The 19,062-nt window shown below is 37.6% G+C and overlaps 1 protein-coding gene across 1 annotated transcript; it reads left to right on the plus strand.

The window, feature by feature from the left end:
- Nucleotides 1–511: 511 nt before the first annotated feature.
- Nucleotides 512–4,034, plus strand: LOC135473322 (transcription factor MafK-like). The gene is made up of 2 exons (XM_064753175.1): nucleotides 512–1,157; nucleotides 3,036–4,034. The coding sequence occupies exons 1-2, from the start codon at nucleotides 1,146–1,148 to the stop codon at nucleotides 3,468–3,470; spliced, it is 447 nt and encodes a 148-aa protein (XP_064609245.1). The 5' UTR covers nucleotides 512–1,145; the 3' UTR covers nucleotides 3,471–4,034.
- Nucleotides 4,035–19,062: the final 15,028 nt, after the last annotated feature.

A 19,062-nucleotide genomic window follows, 5' to 3' on the forward strand; every position in this document is an offset into this window, starting at 1 on the left:
TCAAATTCCACATCCTTATTATATGCTGTATCATGTGACCTAACGACTGAATCAACATGCAGTACATGTATACTTGTTTATCGACCATCGCATGTAGAAGGATTGACATGTGCAGACACATTCCTTCAAGATATGTCTACACAGATGTCTGTAGGCTAGCTTGTATGCCAATGTAGGTTTAATTTCTAGAGTATCATATGCCTGAAGGCACGTTTTTCATTAATTACATGCACATGTATCTTCTTACAGGACAATTCAGAAATCACAAGCAACAATTCCAAATATACGCGTACAAAGGTATAATTTAATACTAGTGAAATGGAATAAAACATAGCCCCACAGAGCTGGAATAAATCATGTTTGTTTCGTTAGTTTCCATTATGTTCGTATCCTCCTTTGATCCACATTTTTATAGTTCCCGGTTGATTTGACCTTGTCCTCAGTGGGTGTGGAATGTTGTTACGAAGCCGTCACGCGCTGACCTATTTATAAACATAAACAAGCAGCTTATTTTGCGTCGTAGGTATTTCATGAGATTTCCTGCTAATCGAGACAAGACGTTGGCAACTGACGTAATTTCTGGAGAACGACGCTTTGTCAGTTGATCTATTTTTAGAATTTTATCACCTGTCATCCCATACAGGTGGACAACGAGCTGAGTCATCAAATTTGGTGTCAATGGGTACAAATGCTGAGTCATCAACTTTTGAGTTCCGCGCCATCTGGCTTTTAGTGAGTGCGTAAAAACGCACAGTATGCTTGTAAACAACAACGCAGTTGCTCTGATCAGGATCCAACACAATGGTCAATCAGAGTTCCTGGTAAATTGTGGACGTCGTTACCAGCTGAAGTTATTGTGACTTATTCAAAGCACTGCTGATCCTTGTTAGAGGGACTAGCTGATTTTTCTGACGACCACATAGATACGGGCTTTGTTTTCATCCCGGATCCCTGTCACAGTGGTTGGTTAAGTGGTCGACATTTCGCAGAACCAACCAGCGTGCTGACCGATTTCTGACTTACATCACACTTATTGCTGTCTGTCGGACGCTGGCGTCGCATAGAGGTGTTCCACCACAAAGACGTACCAGGACTGTATGATGAACTGTTAGAGTGTTTAATGCTCAGTCAGCTTGTATGTCAAGATGAGTAAAAAGGTGAGTAAATTTTGTAACACAGGAGTAGAGCGATATCACCAAACGTAATTCTAGCGCTGTAACAAAGAAGCTTCTCAACAGGATATAGAGACAATGGTTGTACTGCTGTGAATTGCCATTACTGTATTAATTGTATGAATTAAATTACACTGGACAGTTAGAAGCTTGTGTTTCTGAATACATTGATTAAGACAGATTATACATGTACCTATTAGATTATAACTATTACTAAAACTTTAACTATAGATTTTTTTTTTTACTCTGGCAATGTTTTAATTGGAAAATTTTGTAACTTATTTATACTTTAATTTACATTTTACTGAATGCTACAAACTTTGATGTAACTGCCGTTTAAGTCATTTATATATGGCTGTAATACATTTTTAATGAATCAGTTTTATGTAATTGAGTGCATTTATGAGAACAGTGTAAGTTTCAGTGCCATAAATGAATTGATAGTTTTCAGTAGTTATCTTTAGTTAGTTATAACTGAGTGTGTTGTGAAAGGTTTGATTATTGATGAAGTCTGCATCATCCTGACTTATCAGTGGATATAAATACTGAAGCTCTCAAGCTTGCTTAAGGTATTGCAATATTTGAGTCATTTGGCATTTTTCCAACAAAATCTAGGAGTTAATGAAATATGTTTTCAGTATAATTCCACATATTTATCAGGACAGGTTTTTTATGCCTGATTGAAAGATTTCCCTTGTTTTTATGATTTTTTTTTATCAATACAAGTTAGTTATGTGAGAACTATTATGTAGCACAGACTGAAGCTGTGAATTCACAAGACCAAAGCACATGAAGACAAGTCACATGTTGAGGATGAATCAGCCAAATTGATAGCCTCCTGCTCTGTTGTAGATTTAGAGTGCAGGGAAATAGTCTTCTTACAGCCTGTACAGGGACCAGGAAACATCAGCAGGTTTTTGCTGAGTCACTCTGTCTTAGCTCTACACTGCTCAGAAATACATGCAATTTCAGAATTACGATTGTGTTGAATTCTTTGTTCCAAGGTTTTTTTTACTGTTTCAGGGAAGTTTCCAACAAAATTCTTTTGTATGAAAAATATATGTAGATTTTTTCTTTTTGGGGATTTTTTTTGTGGATATGTATAGTTTTTGGTCTCCCATTTTTGTCTAATTTTTTTCTAATGCTTTAAGGCAACATCAATTACATTTAATGTTTTTCGCACAAGCCAACACTAAAAAGCTGAAAAGGGAATAAAAATAAATCTGAAAATCCATCTTTTTGCTTTGTCGTACCTTGAGGTTTTTATGAATTTCCTATTTTTCATGTCTTTCTGCTCCTTTAAATATGTCTTCAAGAGGAATAATTGCTCCGATACTCTGCATTTTCAACAAATTCAAAAATGTTCAAGTTTTTTTTTATTTTTATATCCCCCTATGACATTTAAAAAAGATTTATTCTGCCTGCAGAACAACAAGTTAATTGGTAATTGAATTTAATTCAGGTACACATACATGCGACTATGCAAGGTATTTTTTAGAAGTACAGCAGCTATTATGAAATTGTTTGCTGTCAGAAGCATTCAAAATAATGAAACTAAATGCACATTTTATGGCTGTCCGCAAATGGTTGTGTGTGTTATGATCTGTCATTTGAGAATGCAGATTATATAATGACAATTCAGATCTGTAGATTTGAGAACGACATTGAACTTAATTTTGGACAATATGGACCTTTTAATATTGAACTTGTAAAACCACAGAAGTGAGACAAGTAAATTTTAATTTTATTTGTTAACTTATGTATTTATTTATTTATTTTTATTCATCTGTATCTTTTTATTTTTGATGTTCAGTTGTACTATTTCCAGGATTCCATATTTATTTCTCAATTTTTATGTTTCAGATATTTTTATCCTATGCCAAATCAGAGAGTGCACGTGCACTTGCTCGCCTGTCAGATGATGAACTGGTTGCTCTTTCTGTGAAAGACTTGAACAAAATGTTAAAGGGCATGTCACGTGATGAGGTTGCTAAACTCAAACAAAGGAGACGCACTCTCAAAAACAGAGGCTATGCTGCAAACTGTCGCGAGAAACGAATTTCTCAGAAAGAAGAGTTAGAAATTGAGAAGGAAAAGTTACGTGCTGAGGTGGACAGACTTCAAAGAGAAAATGATGTTGTCAAAATGGAACTAAGTGCTTTAAGAAACAAGTTTTCTGCTCTTCAGAAATTTGCAGATTCCAATAAAATTCCTGTTATTCAAGTGCCAACGGTTATTAAGCGAGAGTCCAGAGAGGAAATGTGCCGAGCTCAGGCAGAGTCAACGCGATATGTGTAGGCCAGGTTCGTCCAGCTTTGTCAGTGACAGGATAAAGGATGGCTGGATTGAATATTCCATGAACTTGAAGACAGTATGATGTGTGAACGTGAACTCTATGCTGGACATGGGAAACGAGTGAATCTTGTATGAATATGAGTGGGTAATAAGGTGATTCCTGCAATGTACATTGTTCAAATCAAATAAATTAAATGCATAGTTATGACTGATACATTAGAGACCTGTGTAAGTACATGTATCTATCCAGCTTCACAGATTAAGGATATTTAATAGCTATGGGTATATATAGCTTTTTGTACATAAGAGAAAAAAAATTTTTTTACAAAGATTCCCAATCATTTAAAACATAATTTCTTTCTCATTCAATTTGGACATTCAGTTTATTTCTGTTAATAGGTTTATTAAACTTAAGTCATTCACTTTTGTTGAAGTTCTTCAGTATAATGCTGTTAGATATGTTCTATGAAAATTGAATATACCAGGAAAAGTGGGAAGCAATTATGCTGATGTAAGTAGGTCCTTACACTGATAAAATGTGAAATAAATACAAGGTCCGAACGTACAGTTGCGTTGCACTCTTGACTGGATCTTTCTTCATATTGTGAATTAAATTTATTACTCATTACTGATCATTTCTGTTTTATGCTTCCTGCAATGGACTGATAATTTTGCATGAAAGCGAATGGCTTTGTGCATGAATTCGATGTAAAACCCAGTCAAGACCACAGATCTTTCCTGAGCATCCATACCATAATTACATTGTGTACTTAATATTTTCAATATTTTCATATATTAAGGCAACATATATTTCCTTTGGTACATGTCATACATCAGATTTAGTTGCATATATCAGATGCATGTTGTTGGGACAATATAAGCACAGACGTCATTATTGTTTACAAACATGATATCACAGTGTTTGCTACCAAGTAGGATGTGTAGAAATAGCCATTTCCTTTTTGTTGATACATGTGCCATGTTTTCTCTGACACGCATGTGCACTGAATATGTTGAATTAAGTTTGCGTAATTGTAACAAAATTAATAGGCAGTCTAATTTTGCATGGCATGCAGGTTATTTAGCTGTCCACCTCTGTTTCTGACTGCTTTTCCCCCTTTTATCCACCTGCTATTCCTCAATGTAACCATATCTCCTCTGTGAAGGCAGGAGACCTGGGATCAAACCTGTGTTCATACCAATTGCACTTGCTGATGCCTCGCTTGGTGTCAGCGGTAAGGTTAGAGCAAGTAAACATGACTGGTTGGCCTGGTGTCAGTATAATTTGACTGGGTGGGGTGTCGCGCCACAAGATGTACGCAAGCGTAATAATGACTCCTGGTCATATGACTGAAAAACTGTGTACGACATTAAACCCCAAGCATACATATATACCTCTCCTTTGATCTGCCTCCTTTCTATCCACCTGTCAATAGATCCAACTGTCTCAGTGTCCACATGCCTGTCCCTAAAAATCCGACAAGCATGTGCAATGATCTATATACACACCACTTGTGAACAAACCTCTGATCCCCTCGCTTGTGTCCACTCATCACTATGTAGTTATACACAGTTGTCTCCACCCATAGGTAGATCTGCCTGTCTACACACCTTGCCCACCCATCACTAGATTCACCCATCCACACACCCCTCTCACCACCCATAAATAGATCGTCTATCTACACACCCATCACCCCACCCATCAGTAGATCCACCCATCCACACATCCATCTTTCCACCCCTAAATCTGCCAGTCTACACACCCTGTCCACCCATCAATAGATCCACCTATCTACACATCCATGTGATGGAGGCTCAAGTGGTTAATGCTGTAGTGCAGCGTAATGACCTAGGACCCTCTGGCCAATGAGTTTGCTGTGAGTTCAAGTCCAGCTCATGATAGCTTCTTCTGCGGTCGTACGTGGGAAGGTCTGGCAGCAACCTGCGGATGGTTGTATGTTTACCCCGGTCTCTGCCCTGTATCCTCCCACCATAACTCCGGTCACTGTTGTATAAGTAAAATATTCTTGAGTATGGCATGAAACACCAATCAGATAAATAATAAATAAATAAATACCCATCTGTTCACCAGTGATTAGATCACCATCTATATATCTAACTGTCCACACTTAAATAGATTCACCTATCTACACAGCCAACGATAGATTTACTAGCTATCTACACGCCCATCTGTCCACCCATCAATATATCAACTAGATATCTACACTCCCTTTTGTCCACCCGTAAACAGATCCACTAGCTCTCTGCACGTTCATCTGTCCACACATCAGGAAATCTACCTAGCTACACACCCATCTGTCCACACATCAGTAAATCTACCTATGTACACACCCATCTGTCCACCCATCAATAGATCCAGTAGATATCTGCGCTCCCTTGTATCCACCCATAAATAGATCCGCTAGCTATCAGTGTACACATCAGTAGATCCACTAGTTATCTACACAAGCATCTGTCCATCCATAAGTGATCCACTAGCTATCTACACACCCAACTGTCCACCCATCAATAAATCCACTAGCTATCTACACACTCATCTGTCCACCCACCAATAAATCCACCTATCTACACACCCATCTGTCCACCCATTAATATATCCACTAGCTATCTGTCCACACATAAATAGATCCACTAGTTATCCGCACACTCAACTGTCCACCCATCAATAAATCTACCTATCGACACAACCATCTGTCCATCAACTAATAGATCCACCTATCTACACACCCATCTACCCATCCATCAAAAGATCAACTTACCGACACCTGTCTCCACCCGTAAATACATCTATCTACCTTCACACCCATCTCTTCGCCCATCAATAGATCCACTTTCAACTCACCCGTCATTTTCAGAGCCCGGTTACTGTCTATTAAAATGTTGACCGCCGTTGTATAAGTGAAATATTCTTGAGTACAGCGTCAGACACCAAATAATTACTGATCCCTGTGAGCAACCTTAAATAGATCCTCATATCTACCCATCTTGTATGAATTATGGAGTGTAATGTTCATGTCATTTGATACGCATTCTTTGAGAAAGAGGATTTCAACAGGTTTATAACGCACAATTAGAGTATGGGAAAGAACATTTTTAACCAGCTAGTCTACGGTATACATATACTGCTGTAGATGCTTGTCAATTTTGAGAATGGTTAACTTGTGATGTAAAGCCTTTATACACTGTGCAAACTATTGAGATGTTAGATTCCATGAACGTCTCCGATCAGAAATACTGAAACTTCAAAAACGTGCGTATTTTCCCCACAAACGATACCGTGTACAAAGGCAAGAATTCAGTGTTACTGACAGCGGTTGATCCAAGACTTGAAAGAGTATAGATGTAAGCTGACAAAAAGTCATCAGTGTGCTTGTACTTGCAAAGATATTAGTATTAGACTTCACTGATTGGCGGTTATACCGTACTGATCTAAGAATATTTTATTCATTTGATGACAGTCAGTCTTATGGGTTGTGGAAATCAAAGTGCCCTGAAGTCACTGACGAACTTTTGACTCAGAGCTGTTGAACCACGGAACGATTGGTTGGAAGGAAGGACACAAAGAAAACAACCTTTCCAGTTGGATCACATTTTGGGTTAAAACTCAAATTAAAATCGACGTCTATACATTTAACCAAGCAAAGGAAATTCGATTGGTTCGATCTACAACAATTTCTACATTTGCCGAATGTGGAGATAGCTGTAGTAACAATGAATGAATTTGATTTTGGCTTAACTCCGCATCGGCAATGTTTCAGCCATATTATGGCAACTAGCCACGATGGATGTTTCATGAAGATTCCAGTACGGGTTGGTAAATTCCCAACTTGTAGCACATTTCATCTGAAGATGTGCAAACAGAATTCAATAGAGGCTCTTGACACTTAATACTTTTGAATTGTGAAACAATATAGTGTGTAATAAGGAAAATATGTGACTAGAATGAACATTGCTATTGGGCATTTTCGTTCACAGTAAGGTTTTCACATGTTAACATTGTTGATATAGGCCAGTATATACCTTCCTCCTTCCCTTATTAAAATATACACCACCAAAGTATACGCTCACGAACTTGTACAGTGTATTGTTGGGATAGTGTTGTTTACGGTCTAGCATTCTAGACTTCCTCTCTGTATAACTACGTAGCCAAGGGCAGTATGTTCGAATTCAGCTTTAGCTGGTATCTATGGAAGTATATGTCTGACTCAGGTAACTAGTGAAGTTCTGCGGTTTCCTGCAGCCATGTAAGAGAGGTATTGCTGTGTTCAGTGCCTTCCAAGTCCGTGCAAAGATTGTGTATAATGTGTGATATATCGCCGAATATCTTAATGGACACGTAGGACGACACTCCATGAAACCAGGATGTTTGAACGGCAAATTATACGAGCGAGTTTTTGTGTATGAAATGAATAACTGCTTCGCTGTAGGCTATGAGTATATCGGTTTACGTATATTGGCATTCATTTTTCTCTTGTTGAATATAAACGACAGAAGGGATCATACTTGACGAACAAGAGAATTTGTTCAAAGAATATGCTTGCGATATTATGCATTCATGCGGTTGTTTTTATATTCGCCCAAAACTGCACGGATTTATGCTTTGTAACATCCGGTTATTTTTCAATATATGACGTTCATCTCTCTGTACAATTAAACAGTATCAGTTTACAGAGCTGTGTGTAATGGTATAGGACAAGAAAGTCTTATAAATAAATGAAATAATAATATACGCGGCAGCTTTCAAAATCTAGAATAGGTGACCCGCATGAATAAACTGCGCCGTCATCTGTTCATTCGTACGTACACTTTAATGTTTTCCTTACAGTAGCAGGCATGCTATAGGAGAGCAGAGGTGCTTATAGAAAGTGTATAGCTCTGGGATGTCATCGGGTATTCCCCTTGGAATGTGTATTCATTTCAAATGACACAACTGTTCATTGGGGTATAAAGAGAGGGCCAGTTTACAGCGCAAGTGCCGATCGCCTAGGTTCGCTTTGGGTCACTGCTACCACTAGACAAGCTTGGCCTTTCAGCCTGAGCGACACATATTGGCTAGTTTAGCCTTAGTGGTACTATTTAATCAGCATTAATAAAATTGTTTCAGGTGATTGGTAAAAATATGCTGTGCATACCTTAGAATGCGTGTATATAAAATATTATTAGAATGTAACAAACTCTGAGACTTTGAGAGTTTCTGTTTTCTCAGCAAAGTGACCCCAGTGACCTCGGCGTTGTTCAAGTGTTCAAAAATATATGTGCACACACCAAATGACCCGTAGTCGTCATTGGAACGAAGAATTGTTAAGTACAACGTTAAAACCCCAAGCCCTGAACGAAGAGCCTGTATAATTAAGAATCCGACATAAGCGTTAAAAACCACGGAGGAGTCAGTGGCGGAGTTGTTAACGCGCTTGCTTTTCTATCGCTCGGACACGCGAGGCAGGTCTCGGTTTAAACCCAGCCTTGGACAGGGAATTTGCATATAGATTGTCCCGCTTTCACTGTTCTTGACAGAGACTTAAATTTCAGACAGTAAGCATTCAATAACTCTCGTGTGATCGTTCTCACTTTTCTTTCACCAAAACGTGTTCCTATCTATAGCACTGTATTTAGGCCTGTATGTCACATGTTGGAAAGTTCGTCAGTGACTATACGCTGGCCTGTTAGTGCCATTCGAAATTTTTAATATTTTTTAATGATTTACCGTGGTTCAAGGTTTATCTAATGAAAGTTTATTATTAGGAACAAAAAAATTAAAGTTTATGGGAAAACAGAATTAACGCAAACACAAATATATTTTGGACGAAATTGATAAATTCCGCTATAAACTTTGAATAACAGTGGAAAAACGATTTCTCCGCGGTGAAGACCCACTTGACATTAAGCCTCAATCTGAAATATTAGAGTCAGGAAGCGTATCCTCGTCTGATCAAAGATGTCGAATATCTCAGATCGAGACTGAGCGACGCGTGGGTTTCCACTGCGGGAAAAATATTTCCACCGAGGAGAAAAGGTTTACCGCAGATAAGACGTTTGTACCGCGGAAAAAGCGTCCACCCCAGAGAACAGTTTTTCACCGAGGAGAACAGATTTCCACCGTGGAGAAAACGTTTCCAGCGCGGAGAAAATGTTAACATCGCGTAAAAAACGTTTTCACCGCGAAGAAAACGTTTCCACCTCGGAGAAAAGGTGTACACGGCGGATAAAACGTTTCCACGGTTCCTACGTTAATTTCCTTTTGCATATACTTCAAATTCTTTGCTCATAATGATAAGTTTCACTAGAAAGTCCTCTGAATCATGGTATATCAGTAGAAAATGTCAAAATTTCGAATGGCATGCACAAACGGGAAATTGAAATTGAGATTATATTGAAGTGAAAAAGTCTTGAGATTAAAGTTTAACAACGATCAAATAAATAAATGAGTAGGGTTATATATACGGTAAGTGACAAAAAAAAATTTGCCTAGAAAAGTAAATTTTTAGAGAGATATAAATGTCATAAAATATTACTTTTGGTGCTGAATCCCACCTTCCAGAAAAGGCTCAAAACATCTTTCTACAGAATCTGCAGAATGCATACAATCTGGTAAAATGTGCGATTTAATCATGGGCGAAATTTAGATCATCTATAAATAGTGTAGTTTAAGCCATTACTGCAACCCGGATATTCATGATAGTTCCTGGAAAAGGCTTTACCGAGACGTGAAGCCTGAAGTTTGTTGATCTAGACCGGTGTACTCGCACCTGAGTATATACGGATCATATATACGTATATAATACTAAAAAAATCCCAACAAAATCTGTGTCTCTATAAAGTATATATATAACTGCGAGGTAACTACAAACGTTGCCTATATAGAATTTCATCTTCGTCGTCGTCAAATATCATAACCCTTGCCGGGTTAATTAAGTAAGTCAGTAAGTTAGGAGGTGCATGTATACGGTCCATTATATACAAATGCACACACCTACTCACTGCACAACACCTTATACAGTTGTCATTCGTTATGTATAGTACATTGATAAGGTCATTCAGTGGATTATTGAATAGTATGGTTGAACTGACAGTCCTATATATATATATATATATATATATATATATATATATATATATATATATATATATATATATATATATATATAATATGCAGGTTTGGGTGTGTACTTTTGATCGACTTGGTGATATACAACATTATTATTTAGTTTGCCAAAGTCCACGAAGTTCATGTCGTGCAACCTTTCATACGTGCCTTTTACACAGTGCCAAGAGGCGACCTCTCTATACACATCTCAATATTGATTCCTTCAGGTTTTTCTCAAGGTTGTTTCTTTAGTCCAGAGACTACAAGCTGACCGTTTGACGACACAGACTTAATTGTGTACAAGAACGATTTAATGTGCTGTAATTTTGAGGCCTTTTCTTAAAACTTGTGCACATATATGCTGGTGGTAAAATACTACACCCAGACATATAATCTGTTAAATTTAACAGAAAGTCTGTTGTCTGTGTGATGCTAAAATGTATTCTGCTATTACAACAGATTATTCTTAATGTTAAAAGTACACTAATTATGTATTATTGCATGATACACGTATCATTGTGGATGTATAAATTCGTACATAGTCGTTTCTATAGAGTATAAACTTACACACACCGTCTACCCTACATGTACATGCAGATTTTGTGGATCAGCTGCTGTATGCCGCAATGTAAGTGTGCTCTCAGAAGCGCTATTCCACTCGTCTTATGAGTACGTACTTATATGGAACGCATATACAATGTGCTCTCAGGTCTTGGTGCTTATGGATGCATGGAGAATTGAGTATGATTAAATCTCGCGTAGATGTACTTAGAACTTATATTGTTTACAATGTGATACGGGATTACATCATGTAAATACAATTGGCGGACGGATCCACGAGTATCCGGCCCACGGGTAGCCATCCAGTATACGGATTTATAGGGTGTATTTTGTAGCTTGTCTGAACATGTATCGTATTTCAGTCATGCAGCCTATATCGATTGATGAATGCATTGTTAAAGCATTCAGTAATTCGAGTTGTCATTTCCTTCATGTCTCATGTGGTCCCCGCTTGTGCAATTGAGATCATATGACGTTTACCATTGTCTGATTTCTGTAGATATTTTAAGAACACTACATACATGTAGTCATGTTACAGAGGTCTTCAGTATATGCGAAAGGTCTTTAAAATGACATCATATCTGGCAAAACCGCAGAAGCCTTGTAATCTAACAGAGAAACGATTAAAATAAATCTGATATCGTATATCAACACGAATACGGGACGCTTATTGCACAATATATATATATATACGCCTACATTACGCTATATAGTCGCGCGAAAGGAAATATTTTTCGTTTAGAAATGTCGAAACCTTCATTGAACCTAGGAATGACGCATATCCTGTGGCCAGCACAGAAGTGCTTTGTCATTGCTATAAAGAACAAGTAATGCATCTAATTCCACTAATCTGCTATGGCGATTTTCTGTAAATTAATAGCGCATATACAAATGTACAAATTCAACGGATCACCAGCATTGCATTTATTTTTTTATTTGATTGGTGTTTTACGCCGTACTCAAGAATGTTTCACTTATACGACGATGACCAGCATTATAGTGGAAGGAAATCGGGCAGAGCTTGTGGGAAACCCATGATCATCCGCAGGTTGCTGAACACTTTCCCACGCACAGCCGGAGAGGAAGCCAGCATGAGCTGGACTTGAACTCACAGCGACTTCACTGATGGTAGGCTCCTGGGTCGTTGAGCCTCGCTGGCTTGCTAAACCCCCTCGGTCACGGAGGCCCCCATACGAGCACTGTATCAACTGGGCATTTTAATTGGAAACATTATTGACGCCGATTTATTAATGTTGAGATGAAGATTCTAGATAATGGTAATATAATTAACGCCTTCGTCATGTTTTATCATTTATCATCTGGTTTTTTCATTTTCTACATTGTAAATAATACAGTTCTGTCGAAACCATATAATTATGCATCACCGTGATATGTATTCTGACTATCTAGCAAGCTGGAATATGCCTGCTCATATATGACTGTCAATGTTAGTCGCGTATAGTCTTGTGACCTGATCAACCTTTGAATCCTTTGTTTTGCTTAAGTGAAGCAGGCCCCACTGTCGTCTAGGCTATCGCAGTGGATACTCCAGTATATACTGTGTTCTTCCAAAGCACACCTTTTCATTTATCATTAACCTTTTGGCCAAAACTTGTGGAATATGTAAAAATTAAGAAGTAGTTGTGACAGGTTTGACACAGCGTGAATTCAACGTCTTAATTGGCAGACATAATTTTATATTGAAGATGTAAAACTAGCTTTATAGTAGATAAACTGGGTATAGATATTGGCAGTCTATATATAGCAAGTACGGAAAGGCTCGACACATTTACCTCTATATGCATCCACTAGTTAACTAAAAAACAATTGGAGTTGTAGCTATAGGGCTCGAAGCCACACATAGATTTTGAAAATTACACATGCTGGTAGCGACTGGCAACCTGGTTACCATGGTACCACTGGAATGGACACATGCTGTATGTGTCCATGTGTATGTCAGAGTATAAGAAAAACCAAGAAAACCTTTTCAGCTTTCTACATCATTGTACTCCAGCTTTCGAACTTTCGTTTTCATCAGGGATATTATAGGTAGTAGCAGTGTAAAATCATGATACAGTACGGTCACTGTTTACTTGACAATGTTTGACTCGAATTTTACGTGTAATCCTGGCAATATAGAATATACAGACAGTTCTTTTGCCCGATAAACAGGCTTAATTACAGGCATGAATAAGGGACAGTCATTTCCATTTTATGTGCCTGGAGACTTATGTTTTTCAATAAATAACATTTCTTATTTTCACCTGGTATCTTATAAAATGAGAGACAGCAAATCATGGTGAGGAATAAATTGCACATCGTCTCATATGAAAATGACTTTTGTTATTAATTTGTTGCTTCTGAACAGAAAATCTGTAGTTTTGGCAGTGTATTTTACCACAGTCTGACTGAGTATATATATATATATAGCCATCTGAAGATACGAAAGTGTCCACGACGTGATCGGACAGGTCACTTCGGACTGTTAGTCCGTAGGTGTGCGTATGCAAGTAGGCCTACCGAATTCTAACAAATTAGTTCAGGCTGTTCATGGTTACTCAGCAGAAATTTTGCTGACGCCATGAAAGGTTACCATTACAACAGTACATGAGTACTTAATCCGTGTGATTTTTACATATTGGAGTACAAAGTTGCATGTTAAGCTATGACAGATTTTACCGATATACATGTGCTGAGAATCTAAAAACAATCAGTGCTGGCAGCCAGACATATTTTTTTGCTGTTTATAGGCCTATGGCTGTAAAAACCGACAGCTTTTGAGATTCAGAGTATATATAGCATAAGATGTAATATATAGCCCAGTGACAGTTGTGCTTGAAATAATATTCTCATAGATTTATGACAAGGCTTTAATTTAATGCTTTATGCCGCCAATATATATATATATATATATATATATATATATATATATATATATATATATATATATATATATATATATATATATATATATATATATGCATTTTAATCGCAATGAACAATAATCATGGTACATGTACCTATAAAGGCTGGTATACATCTAACAATTTTTCATAACGCATGTCTATATATGCTTCCAGAGATCACGTTCGCTCTAAATCAATGAAATGCCATAACTTATACATGTGCCCAATCTCAAAATTAGAAAAGTAATATTCTTATTTCATATAGTCATGTCCATGAAAGAAAATTTTCTTCGGTAAACAACTTCATTCTCGGTCATATATTTCTATAGTTGCCAAAGAGTCCAAAGAGGACTATCTGGCCAAACGTTCCTGAAATAAAGCGTTATATCAGTGGTCTCTTAACAGCAATTGTATTTTGTTTATGTTCCAGTTTTATTTGCATTATATCTATGTCATCTGAAGTGTGTATATAAAATATATTTTCATCTCAGCAGCCGTGTTGTAGTGAAGTCTAAATTTAATGAATTCTGAAATCATGTTAGTAACTTCCCTTTTCTTTTGCACGCAGGGTGCATCACCTAACTCCAGGGGAATCGAATCATTTACATTGAATATTAAATTTAACAAGACAATTCTTAATGACATAGGATGTAGGAAGTAATTTCTTTCTGAAGAAATCGTGTAAACTTCGTTATGTGAATAGACTCACATAGTAGTATGCCATGTGTAGGCTACGTAGGCTCTTGAAGAGAGGATTAGTCTGTTTTAGTTCCGCATGGCAATAACCACTTCTAAAAAGAGGTTGTTTAATATAAATGTGAGCTTGTTCTGAATGTATATAAGTTTTACAAAGTAATCTTAAGGTTCCCAGAAATATTTCCCAAAACGCAATTTTTTTAATAAACGAGCCTGCTTAAAAATGGTAGATTTTCAATAATATACACGTATTCCAAAATTTCTACACATTTTCTGAATTTTCAGTAAACAAGTTTTTCCACAAATTGCGAAATGTGTACAGAAGGCATGATATAGGTTTACCAAATCTTTCCCAAGGCATGTACATAGTGTCCGCCTGCATGCATGGCGACCACAAAAACGCAACTCCGCTGCAGCAGTGTGAGAAGGTGCCTATATAGCCAGAGTAACAGCTAGTTACAATAAAAACGTAACTCGGCGTAGCATGATATTTTGTACAATACAAATATGAGTCTTATTGCAATGTTTAAACATGAAGTGTTGTGTACTATTTGTACTGGATTTGACCCGCCAGTTATTACACGCAATTGTCTTTCCGACATCATTGAAACCGACTTCTTCTGTCAGGTAACTACATCTTCTGTTACAAATATGTAAAGATTTTAAAATATTGTGATGCTGTTTTTATTAGAGAAACAAGTCCTTGGAAATTAGACTGTGGATTTTGTTTCACTGGTTGACTACCTGAACTGTGATTTGAATACTTCGCTTATAGTTGAAGGCAACGTATAAAACTTCAAGGAAACAATTAATGGGGGCAAGTTATCCTCACGGCTAATAACCGACTTCACCTATTATATATATGGAGGCACTCTCTAGTAATATATAAGCTAATAACGCATGTCTTGTACAGATTTACAATTAACAGGTTTTGATAATGTTAATGTAAAAGGCAAAGAAAACACTACCATGAAGTATATGTCATATAAAAAGACCATTAAATATACTGTCCAGGAAAATAAGGTTATCTTGCTGTCGACTGATCCGCATATACCAGACCGTATTAACATATTCTGCTAAGTCAGCCGTTTATATGCGGCACCATGCCCCATACAAAACTAGTCAGACATTACACTATAGACTTTTCTGCATGATTTATATGTACCCAAGGTACATTTTACAACTTAGTCATGACTCCGCAGAATTTTAACGCAGTTCACGGGAAATGGGTCAGCAATTAACAGGCTACCTACGCTTTGCTTCGCAAAATCTTTTGAGGTGTTATATTTTATACGTACAGGTACAATTTATTTCTCTAATTAAGATGTTTATTCATGTAGCAGATTGGGGTGATGTCATTTAGAAGTGGTCGAAGTATAATGGTGTATCATCATTATTCAGGACTATCGGTGGGCCCTACCTTTCTCGGTACGGCACAGATTGTTGTGCTGAAAACTGGCTGAGACTATTTCATATTGACATGGACATGTTTTTTTTCTTTTCAAAATAAAATAATAACTTCATATGAATCCTACGTATTACAAAAGTAACTTTACCACCACTAACCTGACCGTGGAATTTACAGTAATTAAAATTTTTTGAGATTTGTCAGTCAGGTTTATAACTAGCGATACATTTACCTCCTTATCACGTGTATATATAGCCTTTTTAATGTTTCCTTATGGGATAGCTCCAGAATTACAAATTGCAATTCCCAAAGTGGCTTTTTGTTATTATAATTATTACAAATTGCGTTATTATTAAATTGGGTCGTTACACTGTTCCTCTTCCGAAAGCACAGTTATGGAAAACCAAATGCGTTAGAAAAGCTTGTGCTAAAACTTCCTGTCCATCACACAGCTAGGCCAGAAGGGTGATTTTGTTTATTTATTTGATTGGTGTTCTACTTCGTACTGAAGAATATTTCATTTATACGAGGCTCAGTACTGTCAGACTTTCCCACGTACGACTGGAGAGGGAGCCAGAAAGGCTAGGAGGAACAAGTCTCTGATACTAGTGTGATCAAAGTTGCATTTGGGGGAACTAGAGGTTTTGTGTATGTACAATAGCCGGAGTAAAATAGTTCATATTAAAGACGGGTAACAGAAACAGCCACACCACGCTAACATATCACAATGACAACAGAACTTATTCGATTTTTGCTTAACGCCATCCAACATGTTGATGAAGTGTTATAACCTATTGTCCTGTCATCAGTTCTATTCATGTGTGCAGGGCGACAATGACCTTATTCACTGAAGGTGTATGATCGCATCATAGAACTAGATGAATCTCTGAAACACAGAATTACACTAGGAAGCGGAAGATGTAGATGACGTTGGAATGAAGCGAGAAATCAGGCAACTGAGCTCGGATTCTTTCAACTAACGCGACCTGGAGGCGCCAGCCACACTACTGGTTACAGAATGGATTCAGGCTCAACATTGAAAAATGCTGTTGGAACTTGTCCAGAAGCAACAGTGGAATTAGAAGGGAAGGAGGTGCGTTGCCTATTGTAGACTGGCGCGCAGGTTTCGGCATCGCTGAATTGTGGCACGGAAATGCGACTTAGTTGATGTCAATGAACTTCTCAGAATGACCGCTGCAAATGGAGAGGAACTTCCATTCATAGGGTATGTTGAGCTGGACCAGGTAGAGTTTGAACACACTTTTCCAAGAATGGGATTTCTTGTCGTTAAGGACCCTGTTGATGAAGTAATTCAAGCAAGGAAACCCAGAAGTGACATTCCTGGTGTTTTAGGATGAAACGTTCTTCGAGATATAAGTAGAAACATACCATCGGATATTTCAGGACCGAAGTGGAAACCTACCCTGTCCCTGTATGAAGAGACTGGAGTAGTCAAGACGAACAGTTCGTGTGGCAGGAAACCAGCCAATATTTGTACAAGCATGGTCAGTGAAAGTCATCGAAAGATCGACACATTCGAGACTGGTAGCACCGTTCACAGCTGTTGTTGAAGAGATAGGCGTACAAGTACCAGCTCTACCTAAAGGGCTGAAGTTAGGAAGGGAGGACGTTTCAAGTTGCGAACTTCATGGACAGAGACATGTTCTTAAGACCTCGTACACCTATTGAAATACACCAACTAATTATGTATTATTGCATGATACACGTATCATTGTGGATGTATAAATTCGTACATAGTCGTTTCTATAGAGTATAAACTTACACACACCGTCTACCCTACATGTACATGCAGATTTTGTGGATCAGCTGCTGTATGCCGCAATGTAAGTGTGCTCTCAGAAGCGCTATTCCACTCGTCTTATGAGTACGTACTTATATGGAACGCATATACAATGTGCTCTCAGGTCTTGGTGCTTATGGATGCATGGAGAATTGAGTATGATTAAATCTCGCGTAGATGTAATTAGAACTTATATTGTTTACAATGTGATACGGGATTACATCATGTAAATACAATTGGCGGACGGATCCACGAGTATCCGGCCCGCGGGTAGCCATCCAGTATACGGATTTATAGGGTGTATTTTGTAGCTTGTCTGAACATGTATCGTATTTCAGTCATGTAGCCTATATCGATTGATGAATGCATTGTTAAAGCATTCAGTAATTCGAGTTGTCATTTCCTTCATGTCTCATGTGGTCCCCGCTTGTGCAATTGAGATCGTATGACGTTTACCATTGTCTGATTTCTGTAGATATTTTAAGAACACTACATACATGTAGTCATGTTACAGAGGTCTTCAGTATATGCGAAAGGTCTTTAAAATGACATCATATCTGGCAAAACCGCAGAAGCCTTGTAATCTAACAGAGAAACGATTAAAATAAATCTGATATCGTATATCAACACGGATACGGGACGCTTATTGCACAATATATATATATACGCCTACATTACGCTATATAGTCGCGCGAAAGGAAATATTTTTCGTTTAGAAAAGTCGAAACCTTCATTGAACCTAGGAATGACGCATATCCTGTGGCCAACAGAGAAGTGCTTTGTCATTGCTATAAAGAACAAGTAATGCATCTAATTCCACTAATCTGCTATGGCGATTTTCTGTAAATTTTGTTCACTGCATTATCTGATGGGTCTTAGTAAAAACGTCTATATCTGCAAATATATTCTGAACACGTATTTGGTAAAAGACAGAATTCAATACATGTGTAATTAATAGCGCATATACAGCCTAAATGTACAAATTCAACGGATCACAAGCATTGCATTTATTTATTTATTTGATTGGTGTTTTACGCCCTATTCAAGAATGTTTCACTTATATGATGATGACCAGCATTATAGTGGGAGGAAATCGGGCGGAGCCTGTAGGAAACCCA

This window comes from Liolophura sinensis, chromosome 1, assembly GCF_032854445.1.
Source record: "Liolophura sinensis isolate JHLJ2023 chromosome 1, CUHK_Ljap_v2, whole genome shotgun sequence".
Classification (NCBI taxonomy): domain Eukaryota; kingdom Metazoa; phylum Mollusca; class Polyplacophora; order Chitonida; family Chitonidae; genus Liolophura; species Liolophura sinensis.